Consider the following 23215-nt stretch of genomic DNA (forward strand, 5'->3'; position numbering starts at 1 on the left):
TCCAGTGGATGTTGGCAATTTGAAATCTGGTTCCTCTGCCTTTTCTAAAACCAGCTTGAACATCTGGAAGTTCTCAGTTCACGTATTGCTGAAGCCTGTCTTGGAGAATTCTGAGCATTACATTTCCTTACAAGATATCAAAGCATAAAAATACCACTTATATATTGGCAACTTGAATTTAACTCTTTTTTTCCTACTTCCTCATGCAGATGTCTGGAAGAGATATGGCACAAATCAACTGCACTCAGGTAAAGGAGTTTATTCTCGTGGGCCTCACGGATCAAGAGGAGTTGAAGATGCCCCTCTTTGTCCTGTTCTTATCCATCTACCTCTTCACAGTAGCAGGCAACCTGGGTCTGATCCTAGTCATCAGAACAGATTCAAGACTCCACACGCCAATGTACTTCTTCCTCAGTAACCTGGCCTTTGTTGATTTCTGTTATGCTTCTGTCGTTACACCCAAAATGCTTGGAAATTTCTTGTACAAGCAAAATGTTATTTCTTTCAACTCATGTGCTGCCCAGTTAGGCTGTTTCCTCACCTTCATGGTATCCGAGTGCTTGCTGCTGGCTTCCATGGCCTACGATCGATACGTAGCTGTTTGTAGCCCTCTCCTCTATATGGCCTCAATGTCCCGAGGAGTCTGTATTCAGCTCGTAGCTGTCCCCTACAGCTATGGCTTTCTCATGGCGCTGTTTCACACCATCTTCACTTTTCGTCTCTCCTATTGCCACTCGAACACCATCAACCATTTCTACTGTGACGACATGCCTCTTCTCAGGCTCACTTGCTCAGATACACGTTCCAAACAGCGATGGATTTTGGCCTGTGCTGGTGTTACTTTCATCTCCTCTGTTCTGATTGTCTTTATCTCCTACATGTTTATTATTTCTACCATCCTGAGAATGCGCTCAGCTGAGGGAAGACGCAAAGCCTTCTCCACATGTAGCTCCCACATGCTTGCAGTCACCATATTCTATGGGACCCTCATCTTTATGTACTTACAACCAAGTTCTCAGCATTCTCTTGACACAGATAAGATGGCCTCTGTCTTCTATACAGTGATCATTCCCATGTTGAACCCTGTAATTTACAGCCTCAGAAATAAGGATGTAAAAAATGCCCTGAAAAAAGTCATCACCAATAAAAACCAAGCTCTGTGTTCATGACATCTAAAAAATGATTTGAATAAATGAAAGTGGACTTTCTCTCATGGTACATTTTTTTTTTTTTTTAGTTAACTATGAAAAACTAGTCAAATGACTTGACTTTATTTGATGTTCAGTAAAGATTTCTTCAAACTAAAATAAATTCATTCTCTGAATTCTTTGTAATCAAATGACTTAGAATCGTTAACTTATATGTAGAAAGTATCATAGAAACTTACATGCCATTTCTCAAATTTTATATATGCATATATATATTTACACATAAAAGTATATACATTTATATATTTATAAAAATTCATTTCATCTGATATCAACATAAGTAGATATAGGCCAAAGGTAGACAAAACTGAGTTCCCTTTAATACTCAGTTTAAAATTATAAGAATGCTTTAATAATGTATCTTAGAATGCTTTTGTAATATATTCTGAATTAAACACTAATTAGAGACAACTGTATATCAGTGATTTCAGTCTGAATTGGTGTTTCACCCAGGGGCTATTTGACAATGCCTGGAAATATTATTGATTTTCTCCATGACAAGGTGGTGTAAACGAGTAGCCTTGCTGTGTAGACAGCCAAGGGTGTGGATGTGTTAGTCACTCAGTCGTGTCTGACTCTTTGTGACCCCATGGACCATAACCTCCCAGGCTTCTCCGTCCATGGAATTCTCCAGGCAAGAATATTGAAGTGGGTTGCCATCTCCTTCTCCAAGGGTGCGGATGCTGCTACATAAACTATAGTGGACATGAAAAATCCGTCACACACAAAGCAATTATACTAAGTTTCAGGGCTTCAATTATGTTAAGTTTCAATGCTGAGAAAGTCTGCCCTCAACAATTGTTTCCTAAGAACCACAGACTTCATCCTGGTCAGACTGGTGAATGGCGTTACCAAAGCCTCCTGCGTGCTTGGTGTGGTGAGTGGTGCTACTCTCTAGCTACAGTGTCCAGGCTTCTCACTGTGTGACTTCTCTTGTTACAGAGTTCTGGCTCCTGAGTGCAGTATCAGAAGCTGTAATGCACAGACATAGTTGCCTTGAGGCATGTGGAATCTTCCTGGAACAGAGATTGAATCCATGTCTCCTGCATTCGCAGTGGCAAAAACTGAGTAAAAATTGTGTCTCTTTTAGGCAGCCAATAGTTGGATTTTGCCTTTTTTAAGTAACTAAATATATATGCCTTTTGATTGGTATAATTAGTACCTTTCTCCTTAATGACATCTGGAGGGTTTGTTAGAACACATATTGCTGGATCAGCGTTTATAAGTCAGTAGGTCTGATACAGAGCAAGAAAAAAAATTGCATTTTCAACAGTTACTTATAGTTTCCAAGTGCTGAATGAGGTCACTGGGAGGATGTGACCTTTGGTTGACTCTTGATCTGGACCTGGACAATCGGAGGGTCCTCGCTATCAATCCCTCCCTCCATGCCTTTGCCTTTTCTGCCTGTCGCTTCCATGGCAGGAGCCATTGTCAAGGATGCAGCCTGGAGAACCTGCGGTGTTGAAACCAGCTGGATGGTCCGCATGAGTGAACCCATAAGTCTTCTATATGAACTTTTAAGAGTCCAGGGGGTCTTTGTAGAGATTTACTCATTTTATAGCCACCCAAACCAAGACTCAGGTATATTCCCTTGCTATTTAAAATCTCCACTGACCAATATGGGATGATCTGCTTCTTTTGTTTCACCCCGCCCTCCATGAATGCTTGTCTAGTTTCAGATTTCACCCGGGAAACTCTCATGTTTGCAAACCAATACCAAGTTATCTAGATGTTGCTTGTCCAGAGCTCCACTCTGATAGCCATTGCCTCAAACGATCTCTTTACCATATCTGTATTCAGCTGGTGGCTTTTCTGTCTTAAGAGTGCCTATATTTCTTTATTGGAGAACTGCATCAGGTTTCCTGAAGCTGTTATACCTGCTTGTCAGGTAAGACAGAAGCAACTGGAAATTTACATCCCATGGGGATAGCCCTTAGCCAATGATTGATATGGGCACAGGAGTAGACATGTGGCCCTTGGACATTGCAAGTTTGAACTGCACAGGTCTACCTACATGAGAATAATTTTCCCTTAGTAAAAATATTACAGTACTACAAAGTCTCTGATTGTTTTAATCCAATGATGAGGGGAGGAATCATTGATAGAGCAGGCCAGTGCTAAGTTATACACAGATTAATCCATACATTTATGAGGTACGGGTTGTTCAGGGTCAGCTGTATATATTCAAGCTCCTTTGCCCACTCAGATCAACTTGAGCTATCTCTCTCCAGAATTCTTCCCTGGAATCTAACCAAAATTCTTATCATGGGGACTTTGATATTATATCTTTGCTTGGCTTACTTTCTTACCAGGTGCCACTTCCCATTCAATCCAATAGCTATTCTTGGGAAAAATTCTTAGCAAATCACGTTTACACCAATCTTTGATTCAGTGTCTCAATTTGGGGGAACCCAAATTAAGATGGTATTATAAATTTTTGCAATATATTATTTGTGTAATTTTCCAGAAAGAAAAGTCCTCTTGATAGTCATATATGTTGAACATTAAAATTGTTTAACATTCATCAACTTTTTCAGCCTACTTAATATGAAGTACTTCTAGCACCTCTTCTTATCACACAAAGGGCTCAGAAGTTTAAAAACAAGTCTTTGAAAAAGCAAAAGTCTGAAGAATTATTTAGGCTATGTTGACAAATCTAGTTTGCTCTTAGCCATGAAGTTCTGAGTCCTTTTTCTTCTGGGGCCTTCCTTGCTAACTCAGATGGTAAAGAATTTGTCTGCAATACAGGAAACACAGGTTTGATCCCTGGGTCAGGAAGATTCCCTGGAGAAGGGAATGGCAACCCACTTTAGTATTCTTGTCTGGAGAATCCCCAGGATATAGGAGCTTGGCAAGCTGTAGTCAATGGGGTCTCAAAGAGAGACTGAGACTTCATGACTTTCTATTGACTGAGTGACTTCATTTTCTTTCTTTTCCTCTGGAAAAAGAAAGCAAACTGAATGGATAAGGATATCAGGAGGCATGAATTTGACTTCTGATAGAACCACTAACTTTATTTCCTATTTAAGATGTGAGCTTTCTCATTGGTAAATGGTTGGGATGTGTTAGAAACATGATTTTATTTTTTGTAGAATTATTTTGGTTAGAGCTTTTTATGTTATTAATAATAATATCAATATGTGCATGTGTGCTAAGTCGTGTCTGACTCTTTGCGACCCTGTGGACTGTAGCGAACTAGGCTCCTCTGTCCTTGGGATTCTCCAGGCAAGAATACTGGAGTGGGTTGCCATGCCCTCCTCCAGGGGATCTTCCCCACCCTGAGATCAGACCCGCATCTCTGCATCTCCTGCATTGGCAGGTGGGTTCTTTACCACTAGCGCCACCTGGGAAGCCCCAATAAACAATAATAACTAAAATTAGTCTGGTGGAGTGGGGTGATAGAACCGAAGCTCTGACCAGTTGTTCCTCTTAATACTTTTTCCAGAGACCTTCCTTCAGGTCACTCAGAAGCAACGTGAGTCAGTGCCACGAGACCAAGCTGCTTTCACAGCACTGAAAGCTGTGAGCCTAAATATAGTCTATGGCCCCATGCTGCTTGCTAGCTCTCTGGTTTTCAGTCTTTTTATAAGCCTCATAGGAATTCTATTTTGACAAGGGACATCTCTCTAACCAGTGCTGTTTCTGACCTGTTCCTAAATTTCCTCCAATCCTCACAATATTAATGTTCAGTTGTTCTTCCAATTATAAACTTTCCTAAATGTAGTATCATTCATAAGGGTATAAATTCTACCAGGACTCCCACCAGCCTGAAAATTGCAAAACATAAATTTGAAAAAGAAAGTTTAATTTTTTTTTTTTTTTTTTTTGCTTGTTTGTTGGCTTTTGGCCACATGGCTTGTGAGATTTTAGTTCCCTGAACAAGGATTGAACCCAGGTGCTCAGCAGTGAGAAGCCAGAACCTTAGCCACTGGGCCACCAGGGAATATCAGAAAAACCTTATCTCTTGAAAACTTTGAGATCTAGGTGACTAGCACTGCTTGGAAAACAGTTGTGATTTTCAAACTGTTAAGTATAATTTGCTTTAGTAACGCTGTTAAGGAAAACATGAAATTGTGAAAATTGCTGTGTGGGTCTGATTTAAAATGTGTTATTGAAATGAGGTTAACTTTATTGATGTGTTTTTGGGGATTCAGGGTTTCAATGATCACCATCTGTCATAATTTTTGTCATGATCTATTCCACAAAGTTTATAAATAACTGTAGTGACACATTTGCTTTATTTACAGAGGCTCAGCTCCCAAGTTCTCCCAGATCAGTCTCTTGTGACAACTCAGAAAGAAATGTGAGATAAATGAGTCCCAATGGTACTTTCTCATGGAGATGGCATGAAATATTTTTTCAGGTTCTAATGGGCTTTCAATTTAAGATCTGGGGAGAAAAAAAATCAAAAATCTCCCAAACTTTCTCTATACAAGTGAAAATCCCATTGATGAGGACTGTTTTCCAGGGAACAGTTGCTAAGAGCACTATCTAATTGCATGTTTATCTGTAAAACTCTTGCCTCAATGGTATGCTTTACTCATTTACAAGCTTATTTGTCAAGTTTCTCTCCAGTAGTGAGAAATCTTGTTTTACTACTTAAAAGTCATTTAATTACTGTTCAACTCCAACATGCATGTACAGCACTTTCAGAATTAACTTGAACCACCATGAGAAACAGATTTATAAACCATAATGCAAAGTTCATATCCAGTTCCTTTTGTTTGTAATTTTACAGTGTCTAATCAAAGAATCATTTTCCAAAGTTACTCATGACAATAAATCCCCATCTTGACTGTGATTAAGGTATACATTTATAATGCAGCTAAATATATTTGTGTGCATTTCTTCCTGGCATTGGCTGACAATCTCATTAACTTTTTATTAATTTACATATCATTTAGTTTTTGCAATATACAGTTCTATGAATTTATGATAATTGCATAGAATCAAGTAACAACCCGCTAGGTAACATGCAAAACAGTTCCTTCACCTTAAAAATTCCCTTAATGCATCTCCTAGTCAAATACTCTCCCCTTCCCAAAACTTTGATCAGCTGAACTGAACTCTTTCTCCTAAAGCTTATGAAATGGGAAGATAAATCTTTCCCTGGGAAGAGTCTTTGATTATATATATATATATACACACACATATAGATATATACATAACTAATATTGAAATAGCACTATAAAAACCCAATACTAACAAGCTGTAGTTAATAACTCCTCTTTATTGTCATTTGAAGTCAATCTAAAGTATTTGCATGCAGAGATTTATACAGATTTCTACTTAGTTAATTTTCCAACATCCCTATACCAAGTAGAAGTCAAGCCATTTTACAGTAAAACATAAATGAAGCCAGAACAGTTTTTCAACTGTATTAAATATGTTTGTCACTTAAAATAAAATTAAGTATGGCATAGTTACAGAATACTTATGCAATTAACTAAGTATAATTCATGATAATTCATATAATCCTGATTGATGCTGACAAATCGTGATCATGTCAAGCTGTAAAATGCAAGGATTTGCTGCTTTTCCTGTTCACTGAACAACATATGTTAATGCAGTGTACAAACAATGTTAGATACTAACACTGCCACTCTCCAGCAGCCATTTTATTAAAGTCCATATTATCACTGGAAATTTATTTCATAGAAAACTACATGGTAAAATTTATATACAAAATCACTATACAAAGCAGACTAATCCCTCCCTGTGTCCTCACAAACCATATACAGGATAATCTGGTTATCCAACATTAATCCAGAATCCTTAGGGATGCAAATTTTCCTTGCTTTGGAGATCATCTTCTGCATCAAATGTCTTACTGATCCTCTCATTTATGTCTTTTAGGTTCACTATGCATAACAGAAGTTTTGTTTTTCACCTCCTATCTATTTGAATCCTCTGGAAGATATAATTAAATTATCTGGTGCATCCTCAGTTAAATGCTGGACATCATAAATTACTGAGAAGGCAACAGAAATTGCACTATATTGGAAAAATAAATATAATTCCATAATTCCTTTCTCTTTCATCACCCCCTCCCACCAACCCAACAAAAACTTTTTCAATGTAGAGAATTATTGTTTCCATAAACATGCTGTCTTTGTCCATTCAAGCTACCATAACAAAATACTATAAAAATTAGTGTTTTTTTTTTTTTTTTTTTTAACAATAGAACGTTATTTTCTCATAATGTTGGAGACTGGTAAGTCCAAGATCAAGGTCCTCACCAATTTAGTTCTTTGTAGGAACTCTTTTCCTGGATTGTATGTGGTTGCTGTCTAACTGTCTTCACGTGGCCTCTTCTGTGTGTGTATGAAAGAGTGTGATGTTGTGTGTGTTTATGTATAAAGAGAGAGAGAGCAGGCTGGAATCTCTCCTTAAAGGCCACTAATTCTATCATGAAGACGCCATTCATGCAACCCTGCCTCCCTAAAGACCATCTGCAAATACCATCACCCTGGGTTTGGGGCCTCAATCTATGAACTCAGCTTATAGCAGACACACTGTTTCCAAATAAATGTTAAAACCATTTTCTATCTGTACAACTTTGTTATTGACACAGAAGAGCTAAGAAAGCTCTCTGGAAGTGCTCTTTAGACTAGGTCACCAAGGAAATCAAGTAATGATGGACAGAGACAACCTAAAGAGGAAATGAACACTTCATGAACATTTCAAAGAATAGGACAATGATGTTCAGAAATAGATTCTTGAGGGAGTTCTCCAAATTCTTTGAAAGAGATGTAGTTAGAAAGTTCACAAGGTAATTTTTATCTTTCTTCCAAGGATAGATTTAAATCTTTTTGTTGAACAAAAACAACAATGTAACAATTAAAACAACAAATAAGAGCAATTCAAAAGCTAGAAAATCTTAGGCCAATAATATCATAGACTGTACTGTAGGCCTGAAGTTCTTCAAAACTGGATAATAATGCTAATTGATCTCCAGCCTGCCTTGGGATTCATTTCAGGTGTGGGCTCTAAAGCTTTCCGATTATTTTACTTGCGTCATACTCTAAGTAAGAAAGATCCCTTGGGATACATCAGTGACAAAACCTTGCAGTTTGCTGGTGCCCAGACCTATGTGGAGAAGAAATAGGAACACCATCTACCCAGGTATAGTTTAGAAGAGTATATTTAAAAACTGGCATAAAAATGAACAGTTTTAAAATGAGTTAGAATAGAATCAATTTTAGAATAAAATATTTTGGATGGTATTTTGGAAACAAGGGATAATAATGTTTCCTCTAATCTTATTTCAGTTATGAAGACATGTGGTCTTATATAAAATGGGTTTTTAGTAGTTTGGAATGAAAAAAATATTTAAAATATTTGAGATAGAATCTATTCAAACATTTAGATGCTAGGCACTTAATTGATTAGATTGTAAACTACGTCAAAACTCTCTTTTCCATTTTAGCAAATCTAGTCATTTTACCCAGAATGAGAGATGAGCACTTTAAAATTAAATCATCATTGTGACCCTTAATATATTTGATACAAGTACAAATATGAATTATGAATGGGAGCATAAATTGAAATAGTATGACAAAAATTAATATTTAATTCATTATCACCAAGCGTGTAGAAGGGGCTATATTAAGAAATGAATAAAAAATTCATGGCTCACACCCAAGGAATTTACAGTCTATCAAAAGAAGAAATATGGAAACAGAAATTTTGAAAAGATGTGAAAATAAATTACGTATAAAATGTTTCCAGAACACAAAAATGAAAACTGGTAAGTAGCAGAGGAACTGAAATTTAAAGAGATCTCTTTTTAGGAAAGGTTGAGTTTTGATAGGCTTTGAAGAATAAATAGGAGTTTTTCTTCCAACTCTTTAATACCATTCACCTTGTAGAGATAAGCATAGGATAAAACACATAGACAGTAGGGAAAAATGGAAATTCATATTGCAACTGAGGATTGCAAAATAGTTATTCTAATTATTGTGTGGTGACTGCAGTATAAGAGATGTGAGTGGAATGTGAATATAAAATATCATGAGTTGGATCATAAAAGATCATATATAATAGACTTTCAAATGTATTATCAACTATATGCATGTGCTGCATTTAAGACAAGATAAAATGTCATACCGAAGCACTTCTAGCTGCTACACAGTGAAGTCTTAGCTGCTGCCTTGGAGCTACTAAAGCAAACTTCCAATCAAATACTTGCTGATTTCAAAGTGGAATTCATCTATCTGTGGGACCACTAGCTTGGCTTTTATACACTCCGATGACCTGCTTCGTGTGTTGATCGGTACTGTTAAAGATCATCTTCTTCCCATAGAAAGTTGTAGAAACAACCATACGTGTGCAGTTAAAAATTATTTTTGATTTTGATAAAATAGGTACCATTTTAAATTAGGAATATCAGGAACAAACTGAATTTTTGACATGCTAAAATTAATGTATTTTGAGGGTGACAGAGCATTCAAATAAAGACCTCCCAATTTCATTCAGGGTTCTTTCTGCTGTGCCCTTCTTGGCATAAATCTCAATGAAACGGCATTTTTCAACATTTATCTGTTATTAGAAAATCAACTGTTCATTACTGAGAATCTATTGTAATTTTTTTCTCATAGGTATAATAGAATAACTGAAATCAAATAGAAATTTTGCATTTACTTTTTAATTTTTATTGGAATATAATGTTTATTAATTTATGATATTGTAATTTCTGCTAAACAGCAAAGTGACTCAGTTATACAGGTACATATATTCAATCTTCTGTAGATTCTTTCCATACAGGCCATTTTGGAGTATTGGGAAGACTACCCTGCATTATAAGGTAGGTCCTTGTTAGTTATCTAGTAGTGGGCGGGCTCCTGCATCAGAAAAACACACGTTTGAAACCCGCTGTGCTACAGACAACCTGGCCGAGCTTACTTTTTAGTTGCTTTACCTCTCAGTGTCCCTTCCTTGTCTATGCGATGGGAATATAAGAAGCAAATAGGACTTCCCTCATGGTCCAGTGGCTAAGAATCCCCCTGCCAATGCAGGGGACATGGGTTTGATACCTGGTCCAGGAAGATCCCACATGCCCTGGGACAACGGAGCCCATGGGACACAACTGCGGAGCCTGTGTCTGCAGCAAGGAAAGCGGCCAGACGGGAGGCCTGGGCGCGCAGAGGGGAGCCCTGCTCACCGCTCACCGCCCAGACGGGAGGCCTGGGCGCGCAGAGGGGAGCCCTGCCCACCGCTCACCGGCCAGACGGGAGGCCTGGGCGCGCAGAGGGGAGCCCTGCTCACCGCTCACCGGCCAGACGGGAGGCCTGGGCGCGCAGAGGGGAGCCCTGCTCAGCGCTCACCGGCCAGACGGGAGGCCTGGGCGCGCAGAGGGGAGCCCTGCTCACCGCTCACCGGCCAGAAGGGAGACCTGGGCAGGCAGAGGGGAGCCCTGCTCACCGCTCACCGGCCAGACGGGAGGCCTGGGCGCGCAGAGGGGAGCCCTGCTCAGCGCTCACGGCCAGAAGGGAGGCCTGGGCGCGCAGAGGGGAGCCCTGCTCAGCGCTCACCGGCCAGAAGGGAGACCTGGGCAGGCAGAGGGGAGCCCTGCTCAGCGCTCACCGGCCAGACGGGAGGCCTGGGCGTGCAGAGGGGAGCCCTGCTCAGCGTTCACCGGCCAGACTGGAGGCCTGGGCGCGCAGAGGGGAGCCCTGCTCATCGCTCACCGGCCAGAAGGGAGGCCTGGGCGCGCAGAGGGGAGCCCTGCTCAGCGCTCACCGCCCAGACGGGAGGCCTGGGCGCCGCAGAGGGGAGCCCTGCTCAGCGCTCACGGCCAGAAGGGAGGCCTGGGCGCGCAGAGGGGAGCCCTGCTCAGCGCTCACCGGCCAGACGGGAGTCCTGGGCGCGCAGAGGGGAGCCCTGCTCAGCGCTCACCGGCCAGAGGAGAGGCCTGGGCGCGCAGAGGGGAGCCCTGCTCAGCGCTCACCGGCCAGACGGGAGGCCTGGGCGCGCAGAGGGGAGCCTTGCTCACCGCTCATCGCCCAGACGGGAGGCCTGGGCGCGCAGAGGGGAGCCCTGCTCAGCGCTCACGGCCAGAAGGGAGGCCTGGGCGCTCAGAGGGGAGCCCTGCTCAGCGCTCACCGCCCAGACGGGAGGCCTGGGCGCGCAAAGGGGAGCCCTGCCCACCGCTCACCGCCCAGACGGGAGGCCTGGGCACGCAGAGGGGAGCCCTGCTCACTGCTCACCGGCCAGACGGGAGGCCTGGGCGCCGCAGAGGGGAGCCCTGCTCACTGAGAGCTGAGAAAGCCTGAGTGCACTGAGGAAGACCAGGGCAGCCAAAATTTAAATATATATATATATATATATATATATTTATTTTTAAAAAAATAACAAACAATTCATGAGATAACTAAAGTCTTTCATGAATTTGCCCATTTTCAGCATTTGCATTATTAACACATTTGTGAAGATTATGTAGCAGTCCATGGTGGCCTCCCTGCAATAAGTCATGAGTATAGAATAGATGGCTAGAGCGTGCTGTTCACTGCTCTGTCAGCACTGCAATGATGTGGGGTTTGTATCATATATGCAAGTCTCTCAGAGTGATGTCACTGCAGGGGCTTCATTTTCCTTTATATTATTAATGGTAAGATATTTTTGATAAAAGCAATAGCTTTAATGTTTTTAAAAAATAATGTTAAATTTTAAACAAAATAAGAGCTTTGAGCAAAGAGTCAGTGTGGACTAAATTCTATCTTCAGCTGTTAATTTCATAAAATGCACTTGATTTGGGGGAGATAAACATGTCTCTCCTATAAAATGTCTTCATTTACTGTTTTTTTTTTTTAATTTTTCTATTTTTTTGTTTACTCTTTGTCCCATCGCCAGACTCAAGGATGCTAGCACTTTCGCTGTTAGCCTTTTCATGTTGATAATAACAATTGTTTTAAAGGATATTCAGACTTGAATTTAATTAAGTTGGATTTCATTATCCTCTCTTCACCCAGACATACTGAAGACACATGATCCAGTTAAATTGCACCCAGGTGACAGAATTTATTCTCGTGGGCCTCACAGGCCGTCAGGAGTTGAAGATGCCCCTCTTTGTCCTCTTCTTATCCATCTACCTCTTCACAGCAGCGGGCAACCTGGGTCTGATCCTAGTCATCAGAACAGATTCAAGACTCAACACACCAATGTACTTCTTCCTTAGTAACTTGGCTTTTGTTGATTTCTGCTATTCTTCTGTCGTTACACCCAAAATGCTGGGGAATTTCTTGTACAAACAGAATGTCATCTCTTTCAATGGATGTGCTGCCCAGCTGGGCTGTTTCCTGGCCTTCATGACTGCCGAGTGCTTGCTGCTGGCTTCCATGGCCTATGACCGGTATGTGGCCATCTGTAACCCTCTCCTCTATAGGGTCGTAATGTCCCCCGGCATCTGCGTTCAGCTTGTGGCTGCCCCCTATGGCTACAGCTGCCTGGTTGCCCTATTTCACACCATCCTCACCTTTCGCCTTTCCTACTGCCATTCCAATGTCATCAATCATTTCTACTGCGACGACATGCCTCTTCTCAGGCTCACTTGCTCAGACACTCACTCCAAGCAGCTATGGATTTTTGCCTGCGCTGGTCTCATGTTCATTTCTTCCCTTCTGGTTGTCTCTGTCTCCTACATGTACATTATTTCTGCCATCCTGAAGATGCGCTCCGCTGAAGGCAGACGCAAGGCTTTTTCCACCTGTGGCTCCCACATGCTGGCAGTCACCATATTCTATGGGACCCTCATCTTTATGTACTTACAGCCAAGTTCTAATCATTCCCTTGACACAGATAAGATGGCCTCTGTCTTCTATACAGTGATCATTCCCATGTTGAACCCTTTAATCTACAGCCTTAGGAATAAGGAGGTGAAAGATGCCCTGAAAAAAGTCATTATGAGTAGAAACCAGGCTTTTATGTTCATGAAATTAAGAAAATGACTTAAATAAATAAAAACAGAATTTTCCTCACAGTCTGATTTTTTTCTCTTAAGCTACCAAAATGCCTATTCATAATACTGGATTTCTACATGTCTGTTCATTGTGTAAAAAAATTTTCTAAAGGTTTTCACTTAGAATGAGATTTCAGATATAAGTGTCTGTTAGAAAATTTTGCCAGTTCTCTCATTTTCAAATGAAATTATATTAAAATAATAATTCTTTGTTCCATAGGAATTTATACCAATCTTTTTTATTACTCAAATGAATAATTGCATAACAAACCATTATCTGGATATAAAACTAGTTATAGGACGAAGGTTTCGCCTTTCCATTACTTTAAAATCCCTGGTTCAGGATTCTCCAGTTCCTTTAATCATATCCCATGTGAAGAGCAAAGATGCACATTGTACTTCTTTCCCTGATTTGCTAGTTTCTTAGAAAAATATAACATTATAAAACTGTTCCATAAATCAAGTATACTTCAATAAAAATAATTTTAAATTAATTAATGAATTAATAAAACTGCTCCATATTTATACATTTAAGAAATTGCCTTGATGATGCAAAAACAATATTGTAAAGTAATTAGCCTCCAACTAACAAAAATAAAAAAAAAAAAAAGAAATTGTCTTTATTTTTTTTTTTTCAAATTGTGTTTGTTGAGAAGAATAATACTACATCCTAAGTTTACCTGAGTCACTGATTTAACATGGCCTGGCATCTGGTCTGATCTCTGAAGACTAATTTTTAAGTGAACTCCTTTTTTTAAAGCCTATGAGATCTTGTTATATTTTTTCAAGGTATCAAAAAAGGTGTAACTCAAGAATGGAATCCCAGGGGTATCATATATTCTAAATTAATATACACAAAATAATTGAAACATTATAGATCATTTTCCAGTAGCAAGGATCCTATGCAGTTATACTGGGCAGATCTTAGGTAAGTTGGTCATTAATGGGTAAGGTATAGTTTATAATATGATGAACCATTAGGCAATGCAGCTTAGTTCTGAAAAGAATACACTCCCTGTAGTCAAAGGATGGACTTGAACTGTGTGTGGGCTTCCTGTAGCTTATTTGTCAATTAAATAAGGACAGCATTACAAAATTTGGAGTCTTCTAAATATTGAATACACAAAAGAGTAATAATAAATCATAAGCATTTGCACATCATCTCTCTTGCTAAAGAACCTGAATTCTAGCCCCAACCATACTATACTTGAGAGGCCAATTTATACATGAGGATGAGTGTACACAACAGATAACTGTGATATAGATAGATAGATACATATAGATATACAGGTATGCATGTATAATTTCAGATAAGTGTAACGATAATTTAAAAGTTTGCAATTACACAGAAAATGGTTTTGAGTTTGAAATTTGCACATCATTTAATATATGTTAATGAACATGTGTGTGTGTGCACACTCATTTGCTCAGTTGTGTCTGACTATTTGTAACTCAGTAGACAGTAGCCCACCAGGCTGCTCTGTCCATGGACTTGTCCCGGCAAGAGTAATGGAGTGGGTTGTCATTTCCTTCTCCAGTGGATCTTCCTGAGCAAACAATCAAATCTGTATTTCCTGCATCTCCTGAGTTGGCAGGCAGATTCTTTATCACTAGCACCACCTGTGAAGACCATATGTGTGAGTGTGTGTGTGTGTGTGTGCCATTTGAATGTTTAATGAAGCATAACCAGAGAGTGTAAATACAGTGTGTATTTTTGTGAATCATAGAGATACAGGGTTGACTTAATCTACAGTTCTCAAAAGTTTCTTTTTTGCCTTTTCTTTAGACACATTTACCCGCTATTTGAACATTTCAGTGGTTCCTGCAGCAAATTTTGAGTCTCTATCCTATATACTCAAAGCCTGTCATTAACATCTTTGAATTCACACTGTCCTGTCTTGGCAAGATGGAGCTTTTACCATTGCACAGCTATTCATTTAAAGAGCATGATCCTTGATGTCTGAAAGCCCGAATCTGAATGCTAGGCCTGATCTTTGAGGAATCAAAACATCTCAGACACTTGTGTATGCCTCCATCTCTTCAACAGTGTGAAGATGAAGCTAATAACAAACACTAAATCTATTGTCATGAGATCAAGACTACAGATGAATTTTTTTCTAAATGTCATTCTACCAAAAATAATGTGAAACTATGAATTTATTTGACTGAAATATAAATCACATGAATATATAAGATGAATACAGCAATTTAATATTGCTAAGCTCAATATTAAATTAAGCTTTATGTTTAAATGTTTTGTTTATCATGTGAAGTAGAATTCTGAAAACTGTTTTCACTTTTCTTTGAAGTTTCACATTTTTGTGAAAATTATGTTATAATTTTCATTACATAGCATTGTAATAGAAGACATTGTCACAATCATAAAAAAATCCAATATTATCTTTTCACTAAACATTTTTAGATACACTTTCATACTTTATATATTACTATATTTCACCCTTTCCTTCATTGCATTGGCTAGCACATTCAGAATAATATTTAGTAAGAGTCATGATTGTCTTAATTCTAGTTGAAATGCCTAGTGTTTCATCTTAATATATTACTGTTAATATATTCACAGCCATCTCTTTAACTCTTGAAATATTTATCCTGCTATACTAGCTATGATGCTGGAATTTTGTATACATGATGTCCTATATTTTAATTCACGATATTCTGTCTTCCTTAACAAGTATCCTGACTACTGAATGTGTTGGAATTCCTGCCTGCAGCAAATCCCTTCAAATCCAAAGCAGGCAGCACTGAATTCTGAGAATGGCCCATTGACCAGTGAGGATTTATCTTTCCAATATGGTCACCATAAAATAAGCATGAGTGAAGTCCTTAATCCACAAAGTGAAAGATTATCTGCAGTGGATGTTCTGGAGATAACAGTATGATATGCTTCTATATGCAATTCATGGCCAAGCACAATAATTCAGAAGTAACTGAATTCAGCCTCTTGGGACTCACAGACAGTCCTGACCTTGAAGTCCTTCTTTTTGGGATTTTTCAGTGATATACTTAATTAGTGTCATGGGTAATCTTGGGTTAATCATGCTAATTCATGTCAGTCCTCAGCTTCATACAGCTGTGTATTATTTCCTTACCACCTAGCTCTTGTTGATTTTTGCTACACCTCCTCGGTCACTCCTAACACTCTGGTGAACTTCCTCCAGGAAACTAAAGGATATCCTCACCTTCTTGTGCCACTCAGTTGTTTTGCTTTATCAGGCTTGTGGTTTGTGAATTTTATTTGCTCCCAGTCATGTCTCATGACAGGTATATGGCCATGTGTAATCCTTTACTCTATACCATTGTCGTGAACAAAAAGGTCTGTATTCAGATGGTGCTTAGCACATATCTATATAGCTTCTCTGTGGGACTCCTACAAGCAATTCTTACATTCCACTTATCTTCCTGTCATTCAAACATAATAAATCACTTCTACTGTGATGATGTCCTCTTGGTTGTCCTGGCCTGTCATGAAACCCATTACAAATATATCAAAAAGCTGTTTTGTTCACACCTGCTGGGTTCAATATATTTTTCTCTCTTTTTATCGTCCTTGTCTCCTACATATTTATTCTATTTCCGTTCTAAGATTAAATCAGCTGAAGGCAGAAAAAAGGCCTTTTCTACTTGTGCTTCCCACTTGACTTCCATCGATATATTTTATGGTCCTATCATCTTCACATATATGCAGCCAGAAACAAGCCATTCCTTGGATACTGATAAAATATCTTCTGTATTCTATATAGTGATGATTCCCATGCTAGATCTTCTCATATACAGCCTGAGGGACAAGGAAGTAAAACATGCTTTGAAGAGAACTATGGAAAAAGTGTGTTCTACTATAATATAAGTGATCCATGCTTTAACTGAAAGCCTTCACATTTAGGAGGCCAAAAAAAAAAAAAAAAGCAAATAAACAAACAAACAAAAAAAACTAAATAGTTTTTCTGCATGATCATGCCTTTAGGAACATGCTTTCTAACACTGCAATATTTAAAAAGTGAAAGTGATAATGTTGTTTCAGTCCTGTCCGACTCTTTGAGACCCCATGGACTGTAGCCCGCCAGGCTCCTCTGCCCAAGGAATCCTCCAGGCAAGAAGACTGGAATGAGTTCCATTCCCTTCTCCCATGGATCTTCCTGACACAGGGATGGAGCCAATCTCCCACATTGCTGGTAGATTCTTTACCATCTGAGTCACCAAGGGAAAGTTAATATTAATACAGAAGATACATTTATTTTCTAATTTTATTATTTTGTAAATTATAACTTCTGATAATGCTGACTATGCATTGGAAAGACTGATGCTGAAGCTTAAGCTCCAATATTTTGGCCAACTGATATGAAGAGCTGATTCACTGGAAAAGACCCTGATGCTGGGAAAGATTGAAGGCAGTAAGATAAGAGAAGGACAGAAGATGAGATGGTTGGATGGCATCGACTCAATGGACATGAGTCTGAGCAAACTCCAGGAGGAAATGAAGGACAGGGAAGCCTGGAGTGCTCTAGTCTGTGGGGTTGCAAAAGGCTGGACATGGTTAGTGACTGAACTACAGCAGCGATATTGAAAGATACGAGGCTAAAATAAATTCAGTTGCAAATAGTGGATTAAATTTTCTTTTGTAAATCTCTCTCTTTTTTTCCTAGTGGAATTTTGACTTGAATGCTTCAATTCATAAATCTTACATGATAAAAAACCCTATCATCTTCAGATTGCTAAAGCAGCCTTCAATTATTAGTATAGCATAAAATACACTCATGCACACACACATACACAACACACACAGAGTTAGAAGAATCTGAAAAGAACTGTTGATTCTAAAACTCTAACATGGACACTGATATCAACACTGACAGAAAATCTCACTTAAAAAGACTGAAACAGTAACTTGAATTTTAACAAGGGAAGCATGTCCTTCTGCACAGTGTAAGGTCTATAGATCCAATAATATGGTTAATTTGCTGATTTTTACTGAAGTTATTTGGTCTTTGAAGAATGTCCTTGCTTTGAGTAACATACACCTATGACTATAAGAAAACAATTACACTCAATATATAAACTACCTTGGAGAATATAGTTATTTTAACAAGACTAATGAGCAGAATATATCTTTCCATTTATTTTGTCTTTAATTTTACTTATAAATGTCATTGATTTCTGAGAAAAGTCTTTGGCTAGATTTTTTCCCAGAGATTTTATTCTTTTTATTCAATTGTTAATGATACTATTTTCTGAATTCTTCTGATGGTTCATTATCACTATATAGAAATACAACAGATTTTAATTTATTAAATTTGTGTCCAACAACTTTATTCATTGATGAGTTCTAACACTTTTGGGGTGACCTCTTGGGATGTTTGATATAGAGTATCATATCATCTGCAAACAGTGGCAGTTTTACTTCTTCCTTTTAAAAGGAAGATGTTTTGTTGAAGGTTTTTGCATCTATGTCCATCATGGATGTTAACCTGTAATTATCTCTTTTAGTAGTGTCTTTATCTGGTTTTGGTATCCAGGCAATACCTGCCTTGTAAAATGAGGTTGCAGGGAATTGCAAATCAAAACCACAATGAGATATCACCTCACATCTGTCAGAATGACTATTACCAAAATGTAACAAATGACAAACGCTGCCAATAAAACAGAGAGAAGGAGACCTCTGTGCGCCACTGATGGGGATGCAAATCGATACATCAGCTACTGAAACGGGTAGGAGACCCCTCAAAAACTAATGGTAGATATCATAGGGTCAGAACTCCATTTCTGGGTATCTTCCTAAGGGAAACAAACAGCAATTTGAAAAGATATATGCACCTTTATGTTCACTGCAGAGTTATTTACAATAACCAATTTATGAAAGCATCATAAATATCCATCAAAGAAAAAGGAATTTTACTCAGCCATAAAAAAAAAAAAAAAAAGAAATACTGTCATTTGTGATAACATGGATAAACCTAGGGGGTATTATGCTAAGTGAAATGTCCGATAGAAAGAGACAAATGCCATACAATTCAACTGACATGTGAAATCTAAAAATCAAATTAACATAATAAAACAGGGAATAAGCAGTTTCTAGGGGAAAGTGGAGCGGGGAGATGTGTGAACGAGGTGAGAGATCTTAAGAAGGGCAAACTTCCAGTTGCAAAATAAATGAGTCACTGTGTGAAACGCAGCAGCATGGGGAATAAAATCAATTACGTTGCAAGACATGTGCATGGTAACAGACAGTAACTGGACAAACCATGGTGACTGTTTTATAGCGTATAAGAGTGTTCAGTCACTGCCGGGGTCCAGCCTCGGCAGGATCCAGGGGGTACCCTCAGGATGAACAGCGTCGGAGAGAGAGGCGTGACACGTGAGACCAGGCTTGATAGGGCCAAGTCTGCGAGGGGGAGAGAGAGAGAGAGAGACAGAGACAGAGAGATAGAGAGAGGCCAGACTGGGGGTGTGCAGCAGAGTCTGGCAAATCTTTATTCTTTACCGTAGCTTTTATATTCTAAGTTCGTACATTTTTAAGGGGAAGATAGTTTAATATTACATCAGCTTGTCCTACACGAAAGCAGGGTGTTTTCTGCGTACTTCTTTGTGAGAGTCTTGTACATTATCTTCTGGCCTCGGGGCCTACTGACATTTTATGACCTAGGTGAATGCAAAGCTGTTTTCTTCAGTAATCTATTCTTTAATGAACACAAAGGTCAGTCCTTTTGCAGGAGTTATCAGTTCAATTGATCTAAAAGGTTTACCACACAAAGACTCTGCAGCTCCGGTGAGGCAGGCCCTGTTTAGCATTCCTGGTTAAAATGAACAATTCTAAACTCTTATTTTTCTAAATCTTTAACTATCACCACTTTTAGAATAATATTTTTGTGTTCTCTAATAGGGCTTCCTCACCCCCGAAGGGCTCTGTGCCTATTAGGGCCTCTTGTGTGATCAGGTTCTTTATGCTGTTTATGATTAAGGTGTTGTGAGCAGTCATGTGCATTAGTACGCATTTGCCAAGCAGGCTAGAATGCCAGCAAAGGGGTCTAAATTGAAACACTCCTTTCTTCCTGGATAATCTTATAGGATACCAATGTCTGGGGGACATATTGATTAAAGTTCTAAGTTGATTCTGTTTGGAGAGAGATCAGGGAAGGCCTTCTGCCTGTGTCACAGAAATTAGGAGTAGTCTAATATAACAAGCATCAGAAAGACAGAGCTCATCTTTAAGGTGAGCGCTGGGGCAGCTTTTTGAAATCCATGAAGTCCTGATCTGCCTTGCTTGTCAGGTCTTCTCCTCATGACCTTGTCATGGATGGGATCTCGTGTGCTGGCTCCTGGCAAGTCACCATGTTGTGCGGATGGAACCAACCTAGTGTTGCAAGTCAGTTATTTTGTTATCATTGTCCAGTCACCCAGTTGTGTCCAACTTTTTGAGATCCCCTTGACTGCAGCATCCCAGGGCTCCCTGTCCCTCACCATCTCCCGGAGTTGGCCCAAGTTCAAGTCCATTGCATCAGTGATGCCATCCAGTCATGTCATCCTCTGATGCCCTCTTCTCCTTCTTCCTTCATCCTTCAATCTTCACCCAAATCAGTGACTTTTCCAATGAGTCAACTATTTGCATCAGTTCAGTTCAGTTCAGTTCCTGTCATGTCCGACTCTTTGTGACCCCGTGGACTGCAGCACGCCAGGCCTCCCTGTCTATCACTAACTCCGGGAGTTTACACAAACTCATGTCAATTGAGTCAGTGATGCCATCCAACTATCTGGTCCTCTGTCACCCCCTTCTCCTCCTGCCTTCAATCTTTCCCAGAATCAGGGTCTTTTCCAATGAGTCAGTTCTTTGCATCAGGTGGCTAAATTATTGAAGCTTCAGCTTCAGTATCAGTCCCTCCAATGAATATTCAGGACTGCTTTCCTTTAGGATGGATTGGTTTTATCTCCTTGCAGTCCAACAGACTCTCAAGAGTCTTCTCCAACACCACAGTTTCAAAGCATCAATCCTTCAGCGCTCAGCTTTCTTTATGGTCCAACTCTCACATCGGATGACCAAAACACTGGAGCTTCAGCTTCAGCATCACTCCTTTTAATGAGCATTCTATAATTCAACTTAAAAAAAAAAAAGAAAAAAGAAAGAAAAAGTAGGTACTGGGGTAAAAGCAAATGAAGGTTTTCTCTGAGAATGGAGATTATAGGCGATGGTTAATTTTTACTTTAGGTTTTTCTGTGTTTCTATTTGTGTCCAATGAAAAATATTGTTTGTATAATTAGAGAGAAGACAATAAATATTATAAAAATAGAGAGATATCATGTCTTTGACAATCAAAGAGTTCAAAGAAAAAAATGTGTTAAAATGGTTAACATTTAAGGAATATGGCCGAAGGTTGTACCAGAATTCTTTGCAATGTATTATCACCTTTCCTTGAAACTCTGAATTTATGTTAAAATAAAAAGTTAAATAAGTAATCTAGCATTTGCTATTTAATTTTAATCTAATGCTTTAATTGAACAATATTTTTAACACATTTCTTATTTTGATGTTTTGATTCATAATCCTTTGTAACTTTAAAAGGCTATAACTTCTCACCAGTAATACCTAAAAGTAATATATGTTTCCTTAAGAAAATAAACAAAACAATTCATCCATCTTTCCTAAAGTTTATTTTAGCACAATTGCCTTTTCTTTATAAGGGCTTATTACTAAGATTGTAGTTTTCATTTGCCACAATCTGTTACAAAGCAATATACCATACTTTTTAAGAAAACTTTAAATGGCAATTTTGTATATTATTTTTAAATGGCTGCATATTTGTTAATAACTTTATGATCAGCCTTAAAATTACAGCCACAGTAATGAACATATCAAGGCCTCTTCTCAAGTATTCAACTTTTTTAAGTTAGGAGGATAAATACAGCTCTGTTAGACTCAATTTAATTACTTCATGTTGGGAGGTAAGTACTTTGCAGGCATGACAGAGGAAAACCAACCTCTGTGCCCACTGTATCACTTTTATTGTGCCTGAAGTGTCTCCTGGCCCAAGCAGAGAAGCCTTAAATCAGAGCCAGCACCTGTCAGATTCCGGTTCACTTCCACAGATTCCACTGTGCCTGCATCACTATGTACTACGTGCTATGTACTCCTAAGACGGGTCTTCTCAAGTATGTTTCAAGATATTATAGACCCACGATGATGATCTATAAAAGGTAATTCAAAGCTGAAATGCATTTTAAAAATGGTTTATGATACAGTCTCCTGCTTCAAGGCACAATTCCCATTAGTGTAAAAGGAACTGGCATGTTTACATTCTTTATTTATTGAGGTAACATTGGTTTACAATATTATAAAAGTTTCAAGTGTACACCATTATATTTCAACACCTGCATACACACAGTACCAGAAAAGGGGGATTACATATACATGTCTGCCCGTGTGTCCACTTGTTTTGGTCGTGTCTCTTTCTGACCCCGTGGACTCTAGCCCACCAGGCTCTTCTGTCCATGGGATTCTCCAGGCAAGAATACTAAAGTGGGTTGCCATTTCCTCCTCCAGGAGATCTTACCAACCCAGGGATCAAATCCATGACTCCTGCATCTCCTGCATTGCAGGCATATTCTTTACCACTGGAATAGGCACCCCTCTCCAGTATTCTTAACCTGGAAAATTCCATGGACAGAGGAGCCTGGTGGATTACATTCCATGGGGTTGCAAAGAACCAGACACAACAGAGCAAGCATATACACAATCACAAGGTTCCAAAAAGCAGGGTGAGGCCAGTCTTCATATAAACCTCAGACATGCTCTTCGGGAGCCAATCCAAGCCCCCCAAATTTTCCCCAATTTGTAGTATATTTGAGAAAGGCAGATGCCTTTTCACCTGAAATTTTTCCAGTGCCCTTACCTGTTGCCTCACGACGTGAATCCAGTGCATCAGGATATGTTAGACTGCAAGGACTTCATCTTAGCCCAGTTGGAGAAAGTCTAAGACAAATTTATCAGCAACCGCTGCTCGCTTCCACTGTGTGGGGCCACAGATCTCCCTGTATGCAAGTTTCC

At 39.2% G+C, this 23215-nt stretch overlaps 2 protein-coding genes and 1 pseudogene across 2 annotated transcripts; all 3 read left to right on the top strand.

The window, feature by feature from the left end:
* Positions 1-224: 224 nt before the first annotated feature.
* LOC136174913 (olfactory receptor 8U9-like) lies at positions 225-1169 on the top strand. The gene has a single exon (XM_065945177.1). It carries the CDS (start codon positions 225-227, stop codon positions 1167-1169), a length of 945 nt encoding a protein of 314 aa, XP_065801249.1.
* Positions 1170-12193: 11024 nt separating this feature from the next.
* On the top strand, positions 12194-13153 carry LOC136174849 (olfactory receptor 8U9). The gene has a single exon (XM_065945109.1). The coding sequence runs from the start codon at positions 12194-12196 to the stop codon at positions 13151-13153; it is 960 nt and encodes a 319-aa protein (XP_065801181.1).
* Positions 13154-16084: 2931 nt separating this feature from the next.
* On the top strand, positions 16085-17029 carry LOC136175652 (olfactory receptor 5AL1-like; annotated as a pseudogene).
* Positions 17030-23215: the final 6186 nt, after the last annotated feature.

Source organism: Muntiacus reevesi, chromosome 9 (genome assembly GCF_963930625.1).
Source record: "Muntiacus reevesi chromosome 9, mMunRee1.1, whole genome shotgun sequence".
Lineage (NCBI taxonomy): Eukaryota > Metazoa > Chordata > Mammalia > Artiodactyla > Cervidae > Muntiacus > Muntiacus reevesi.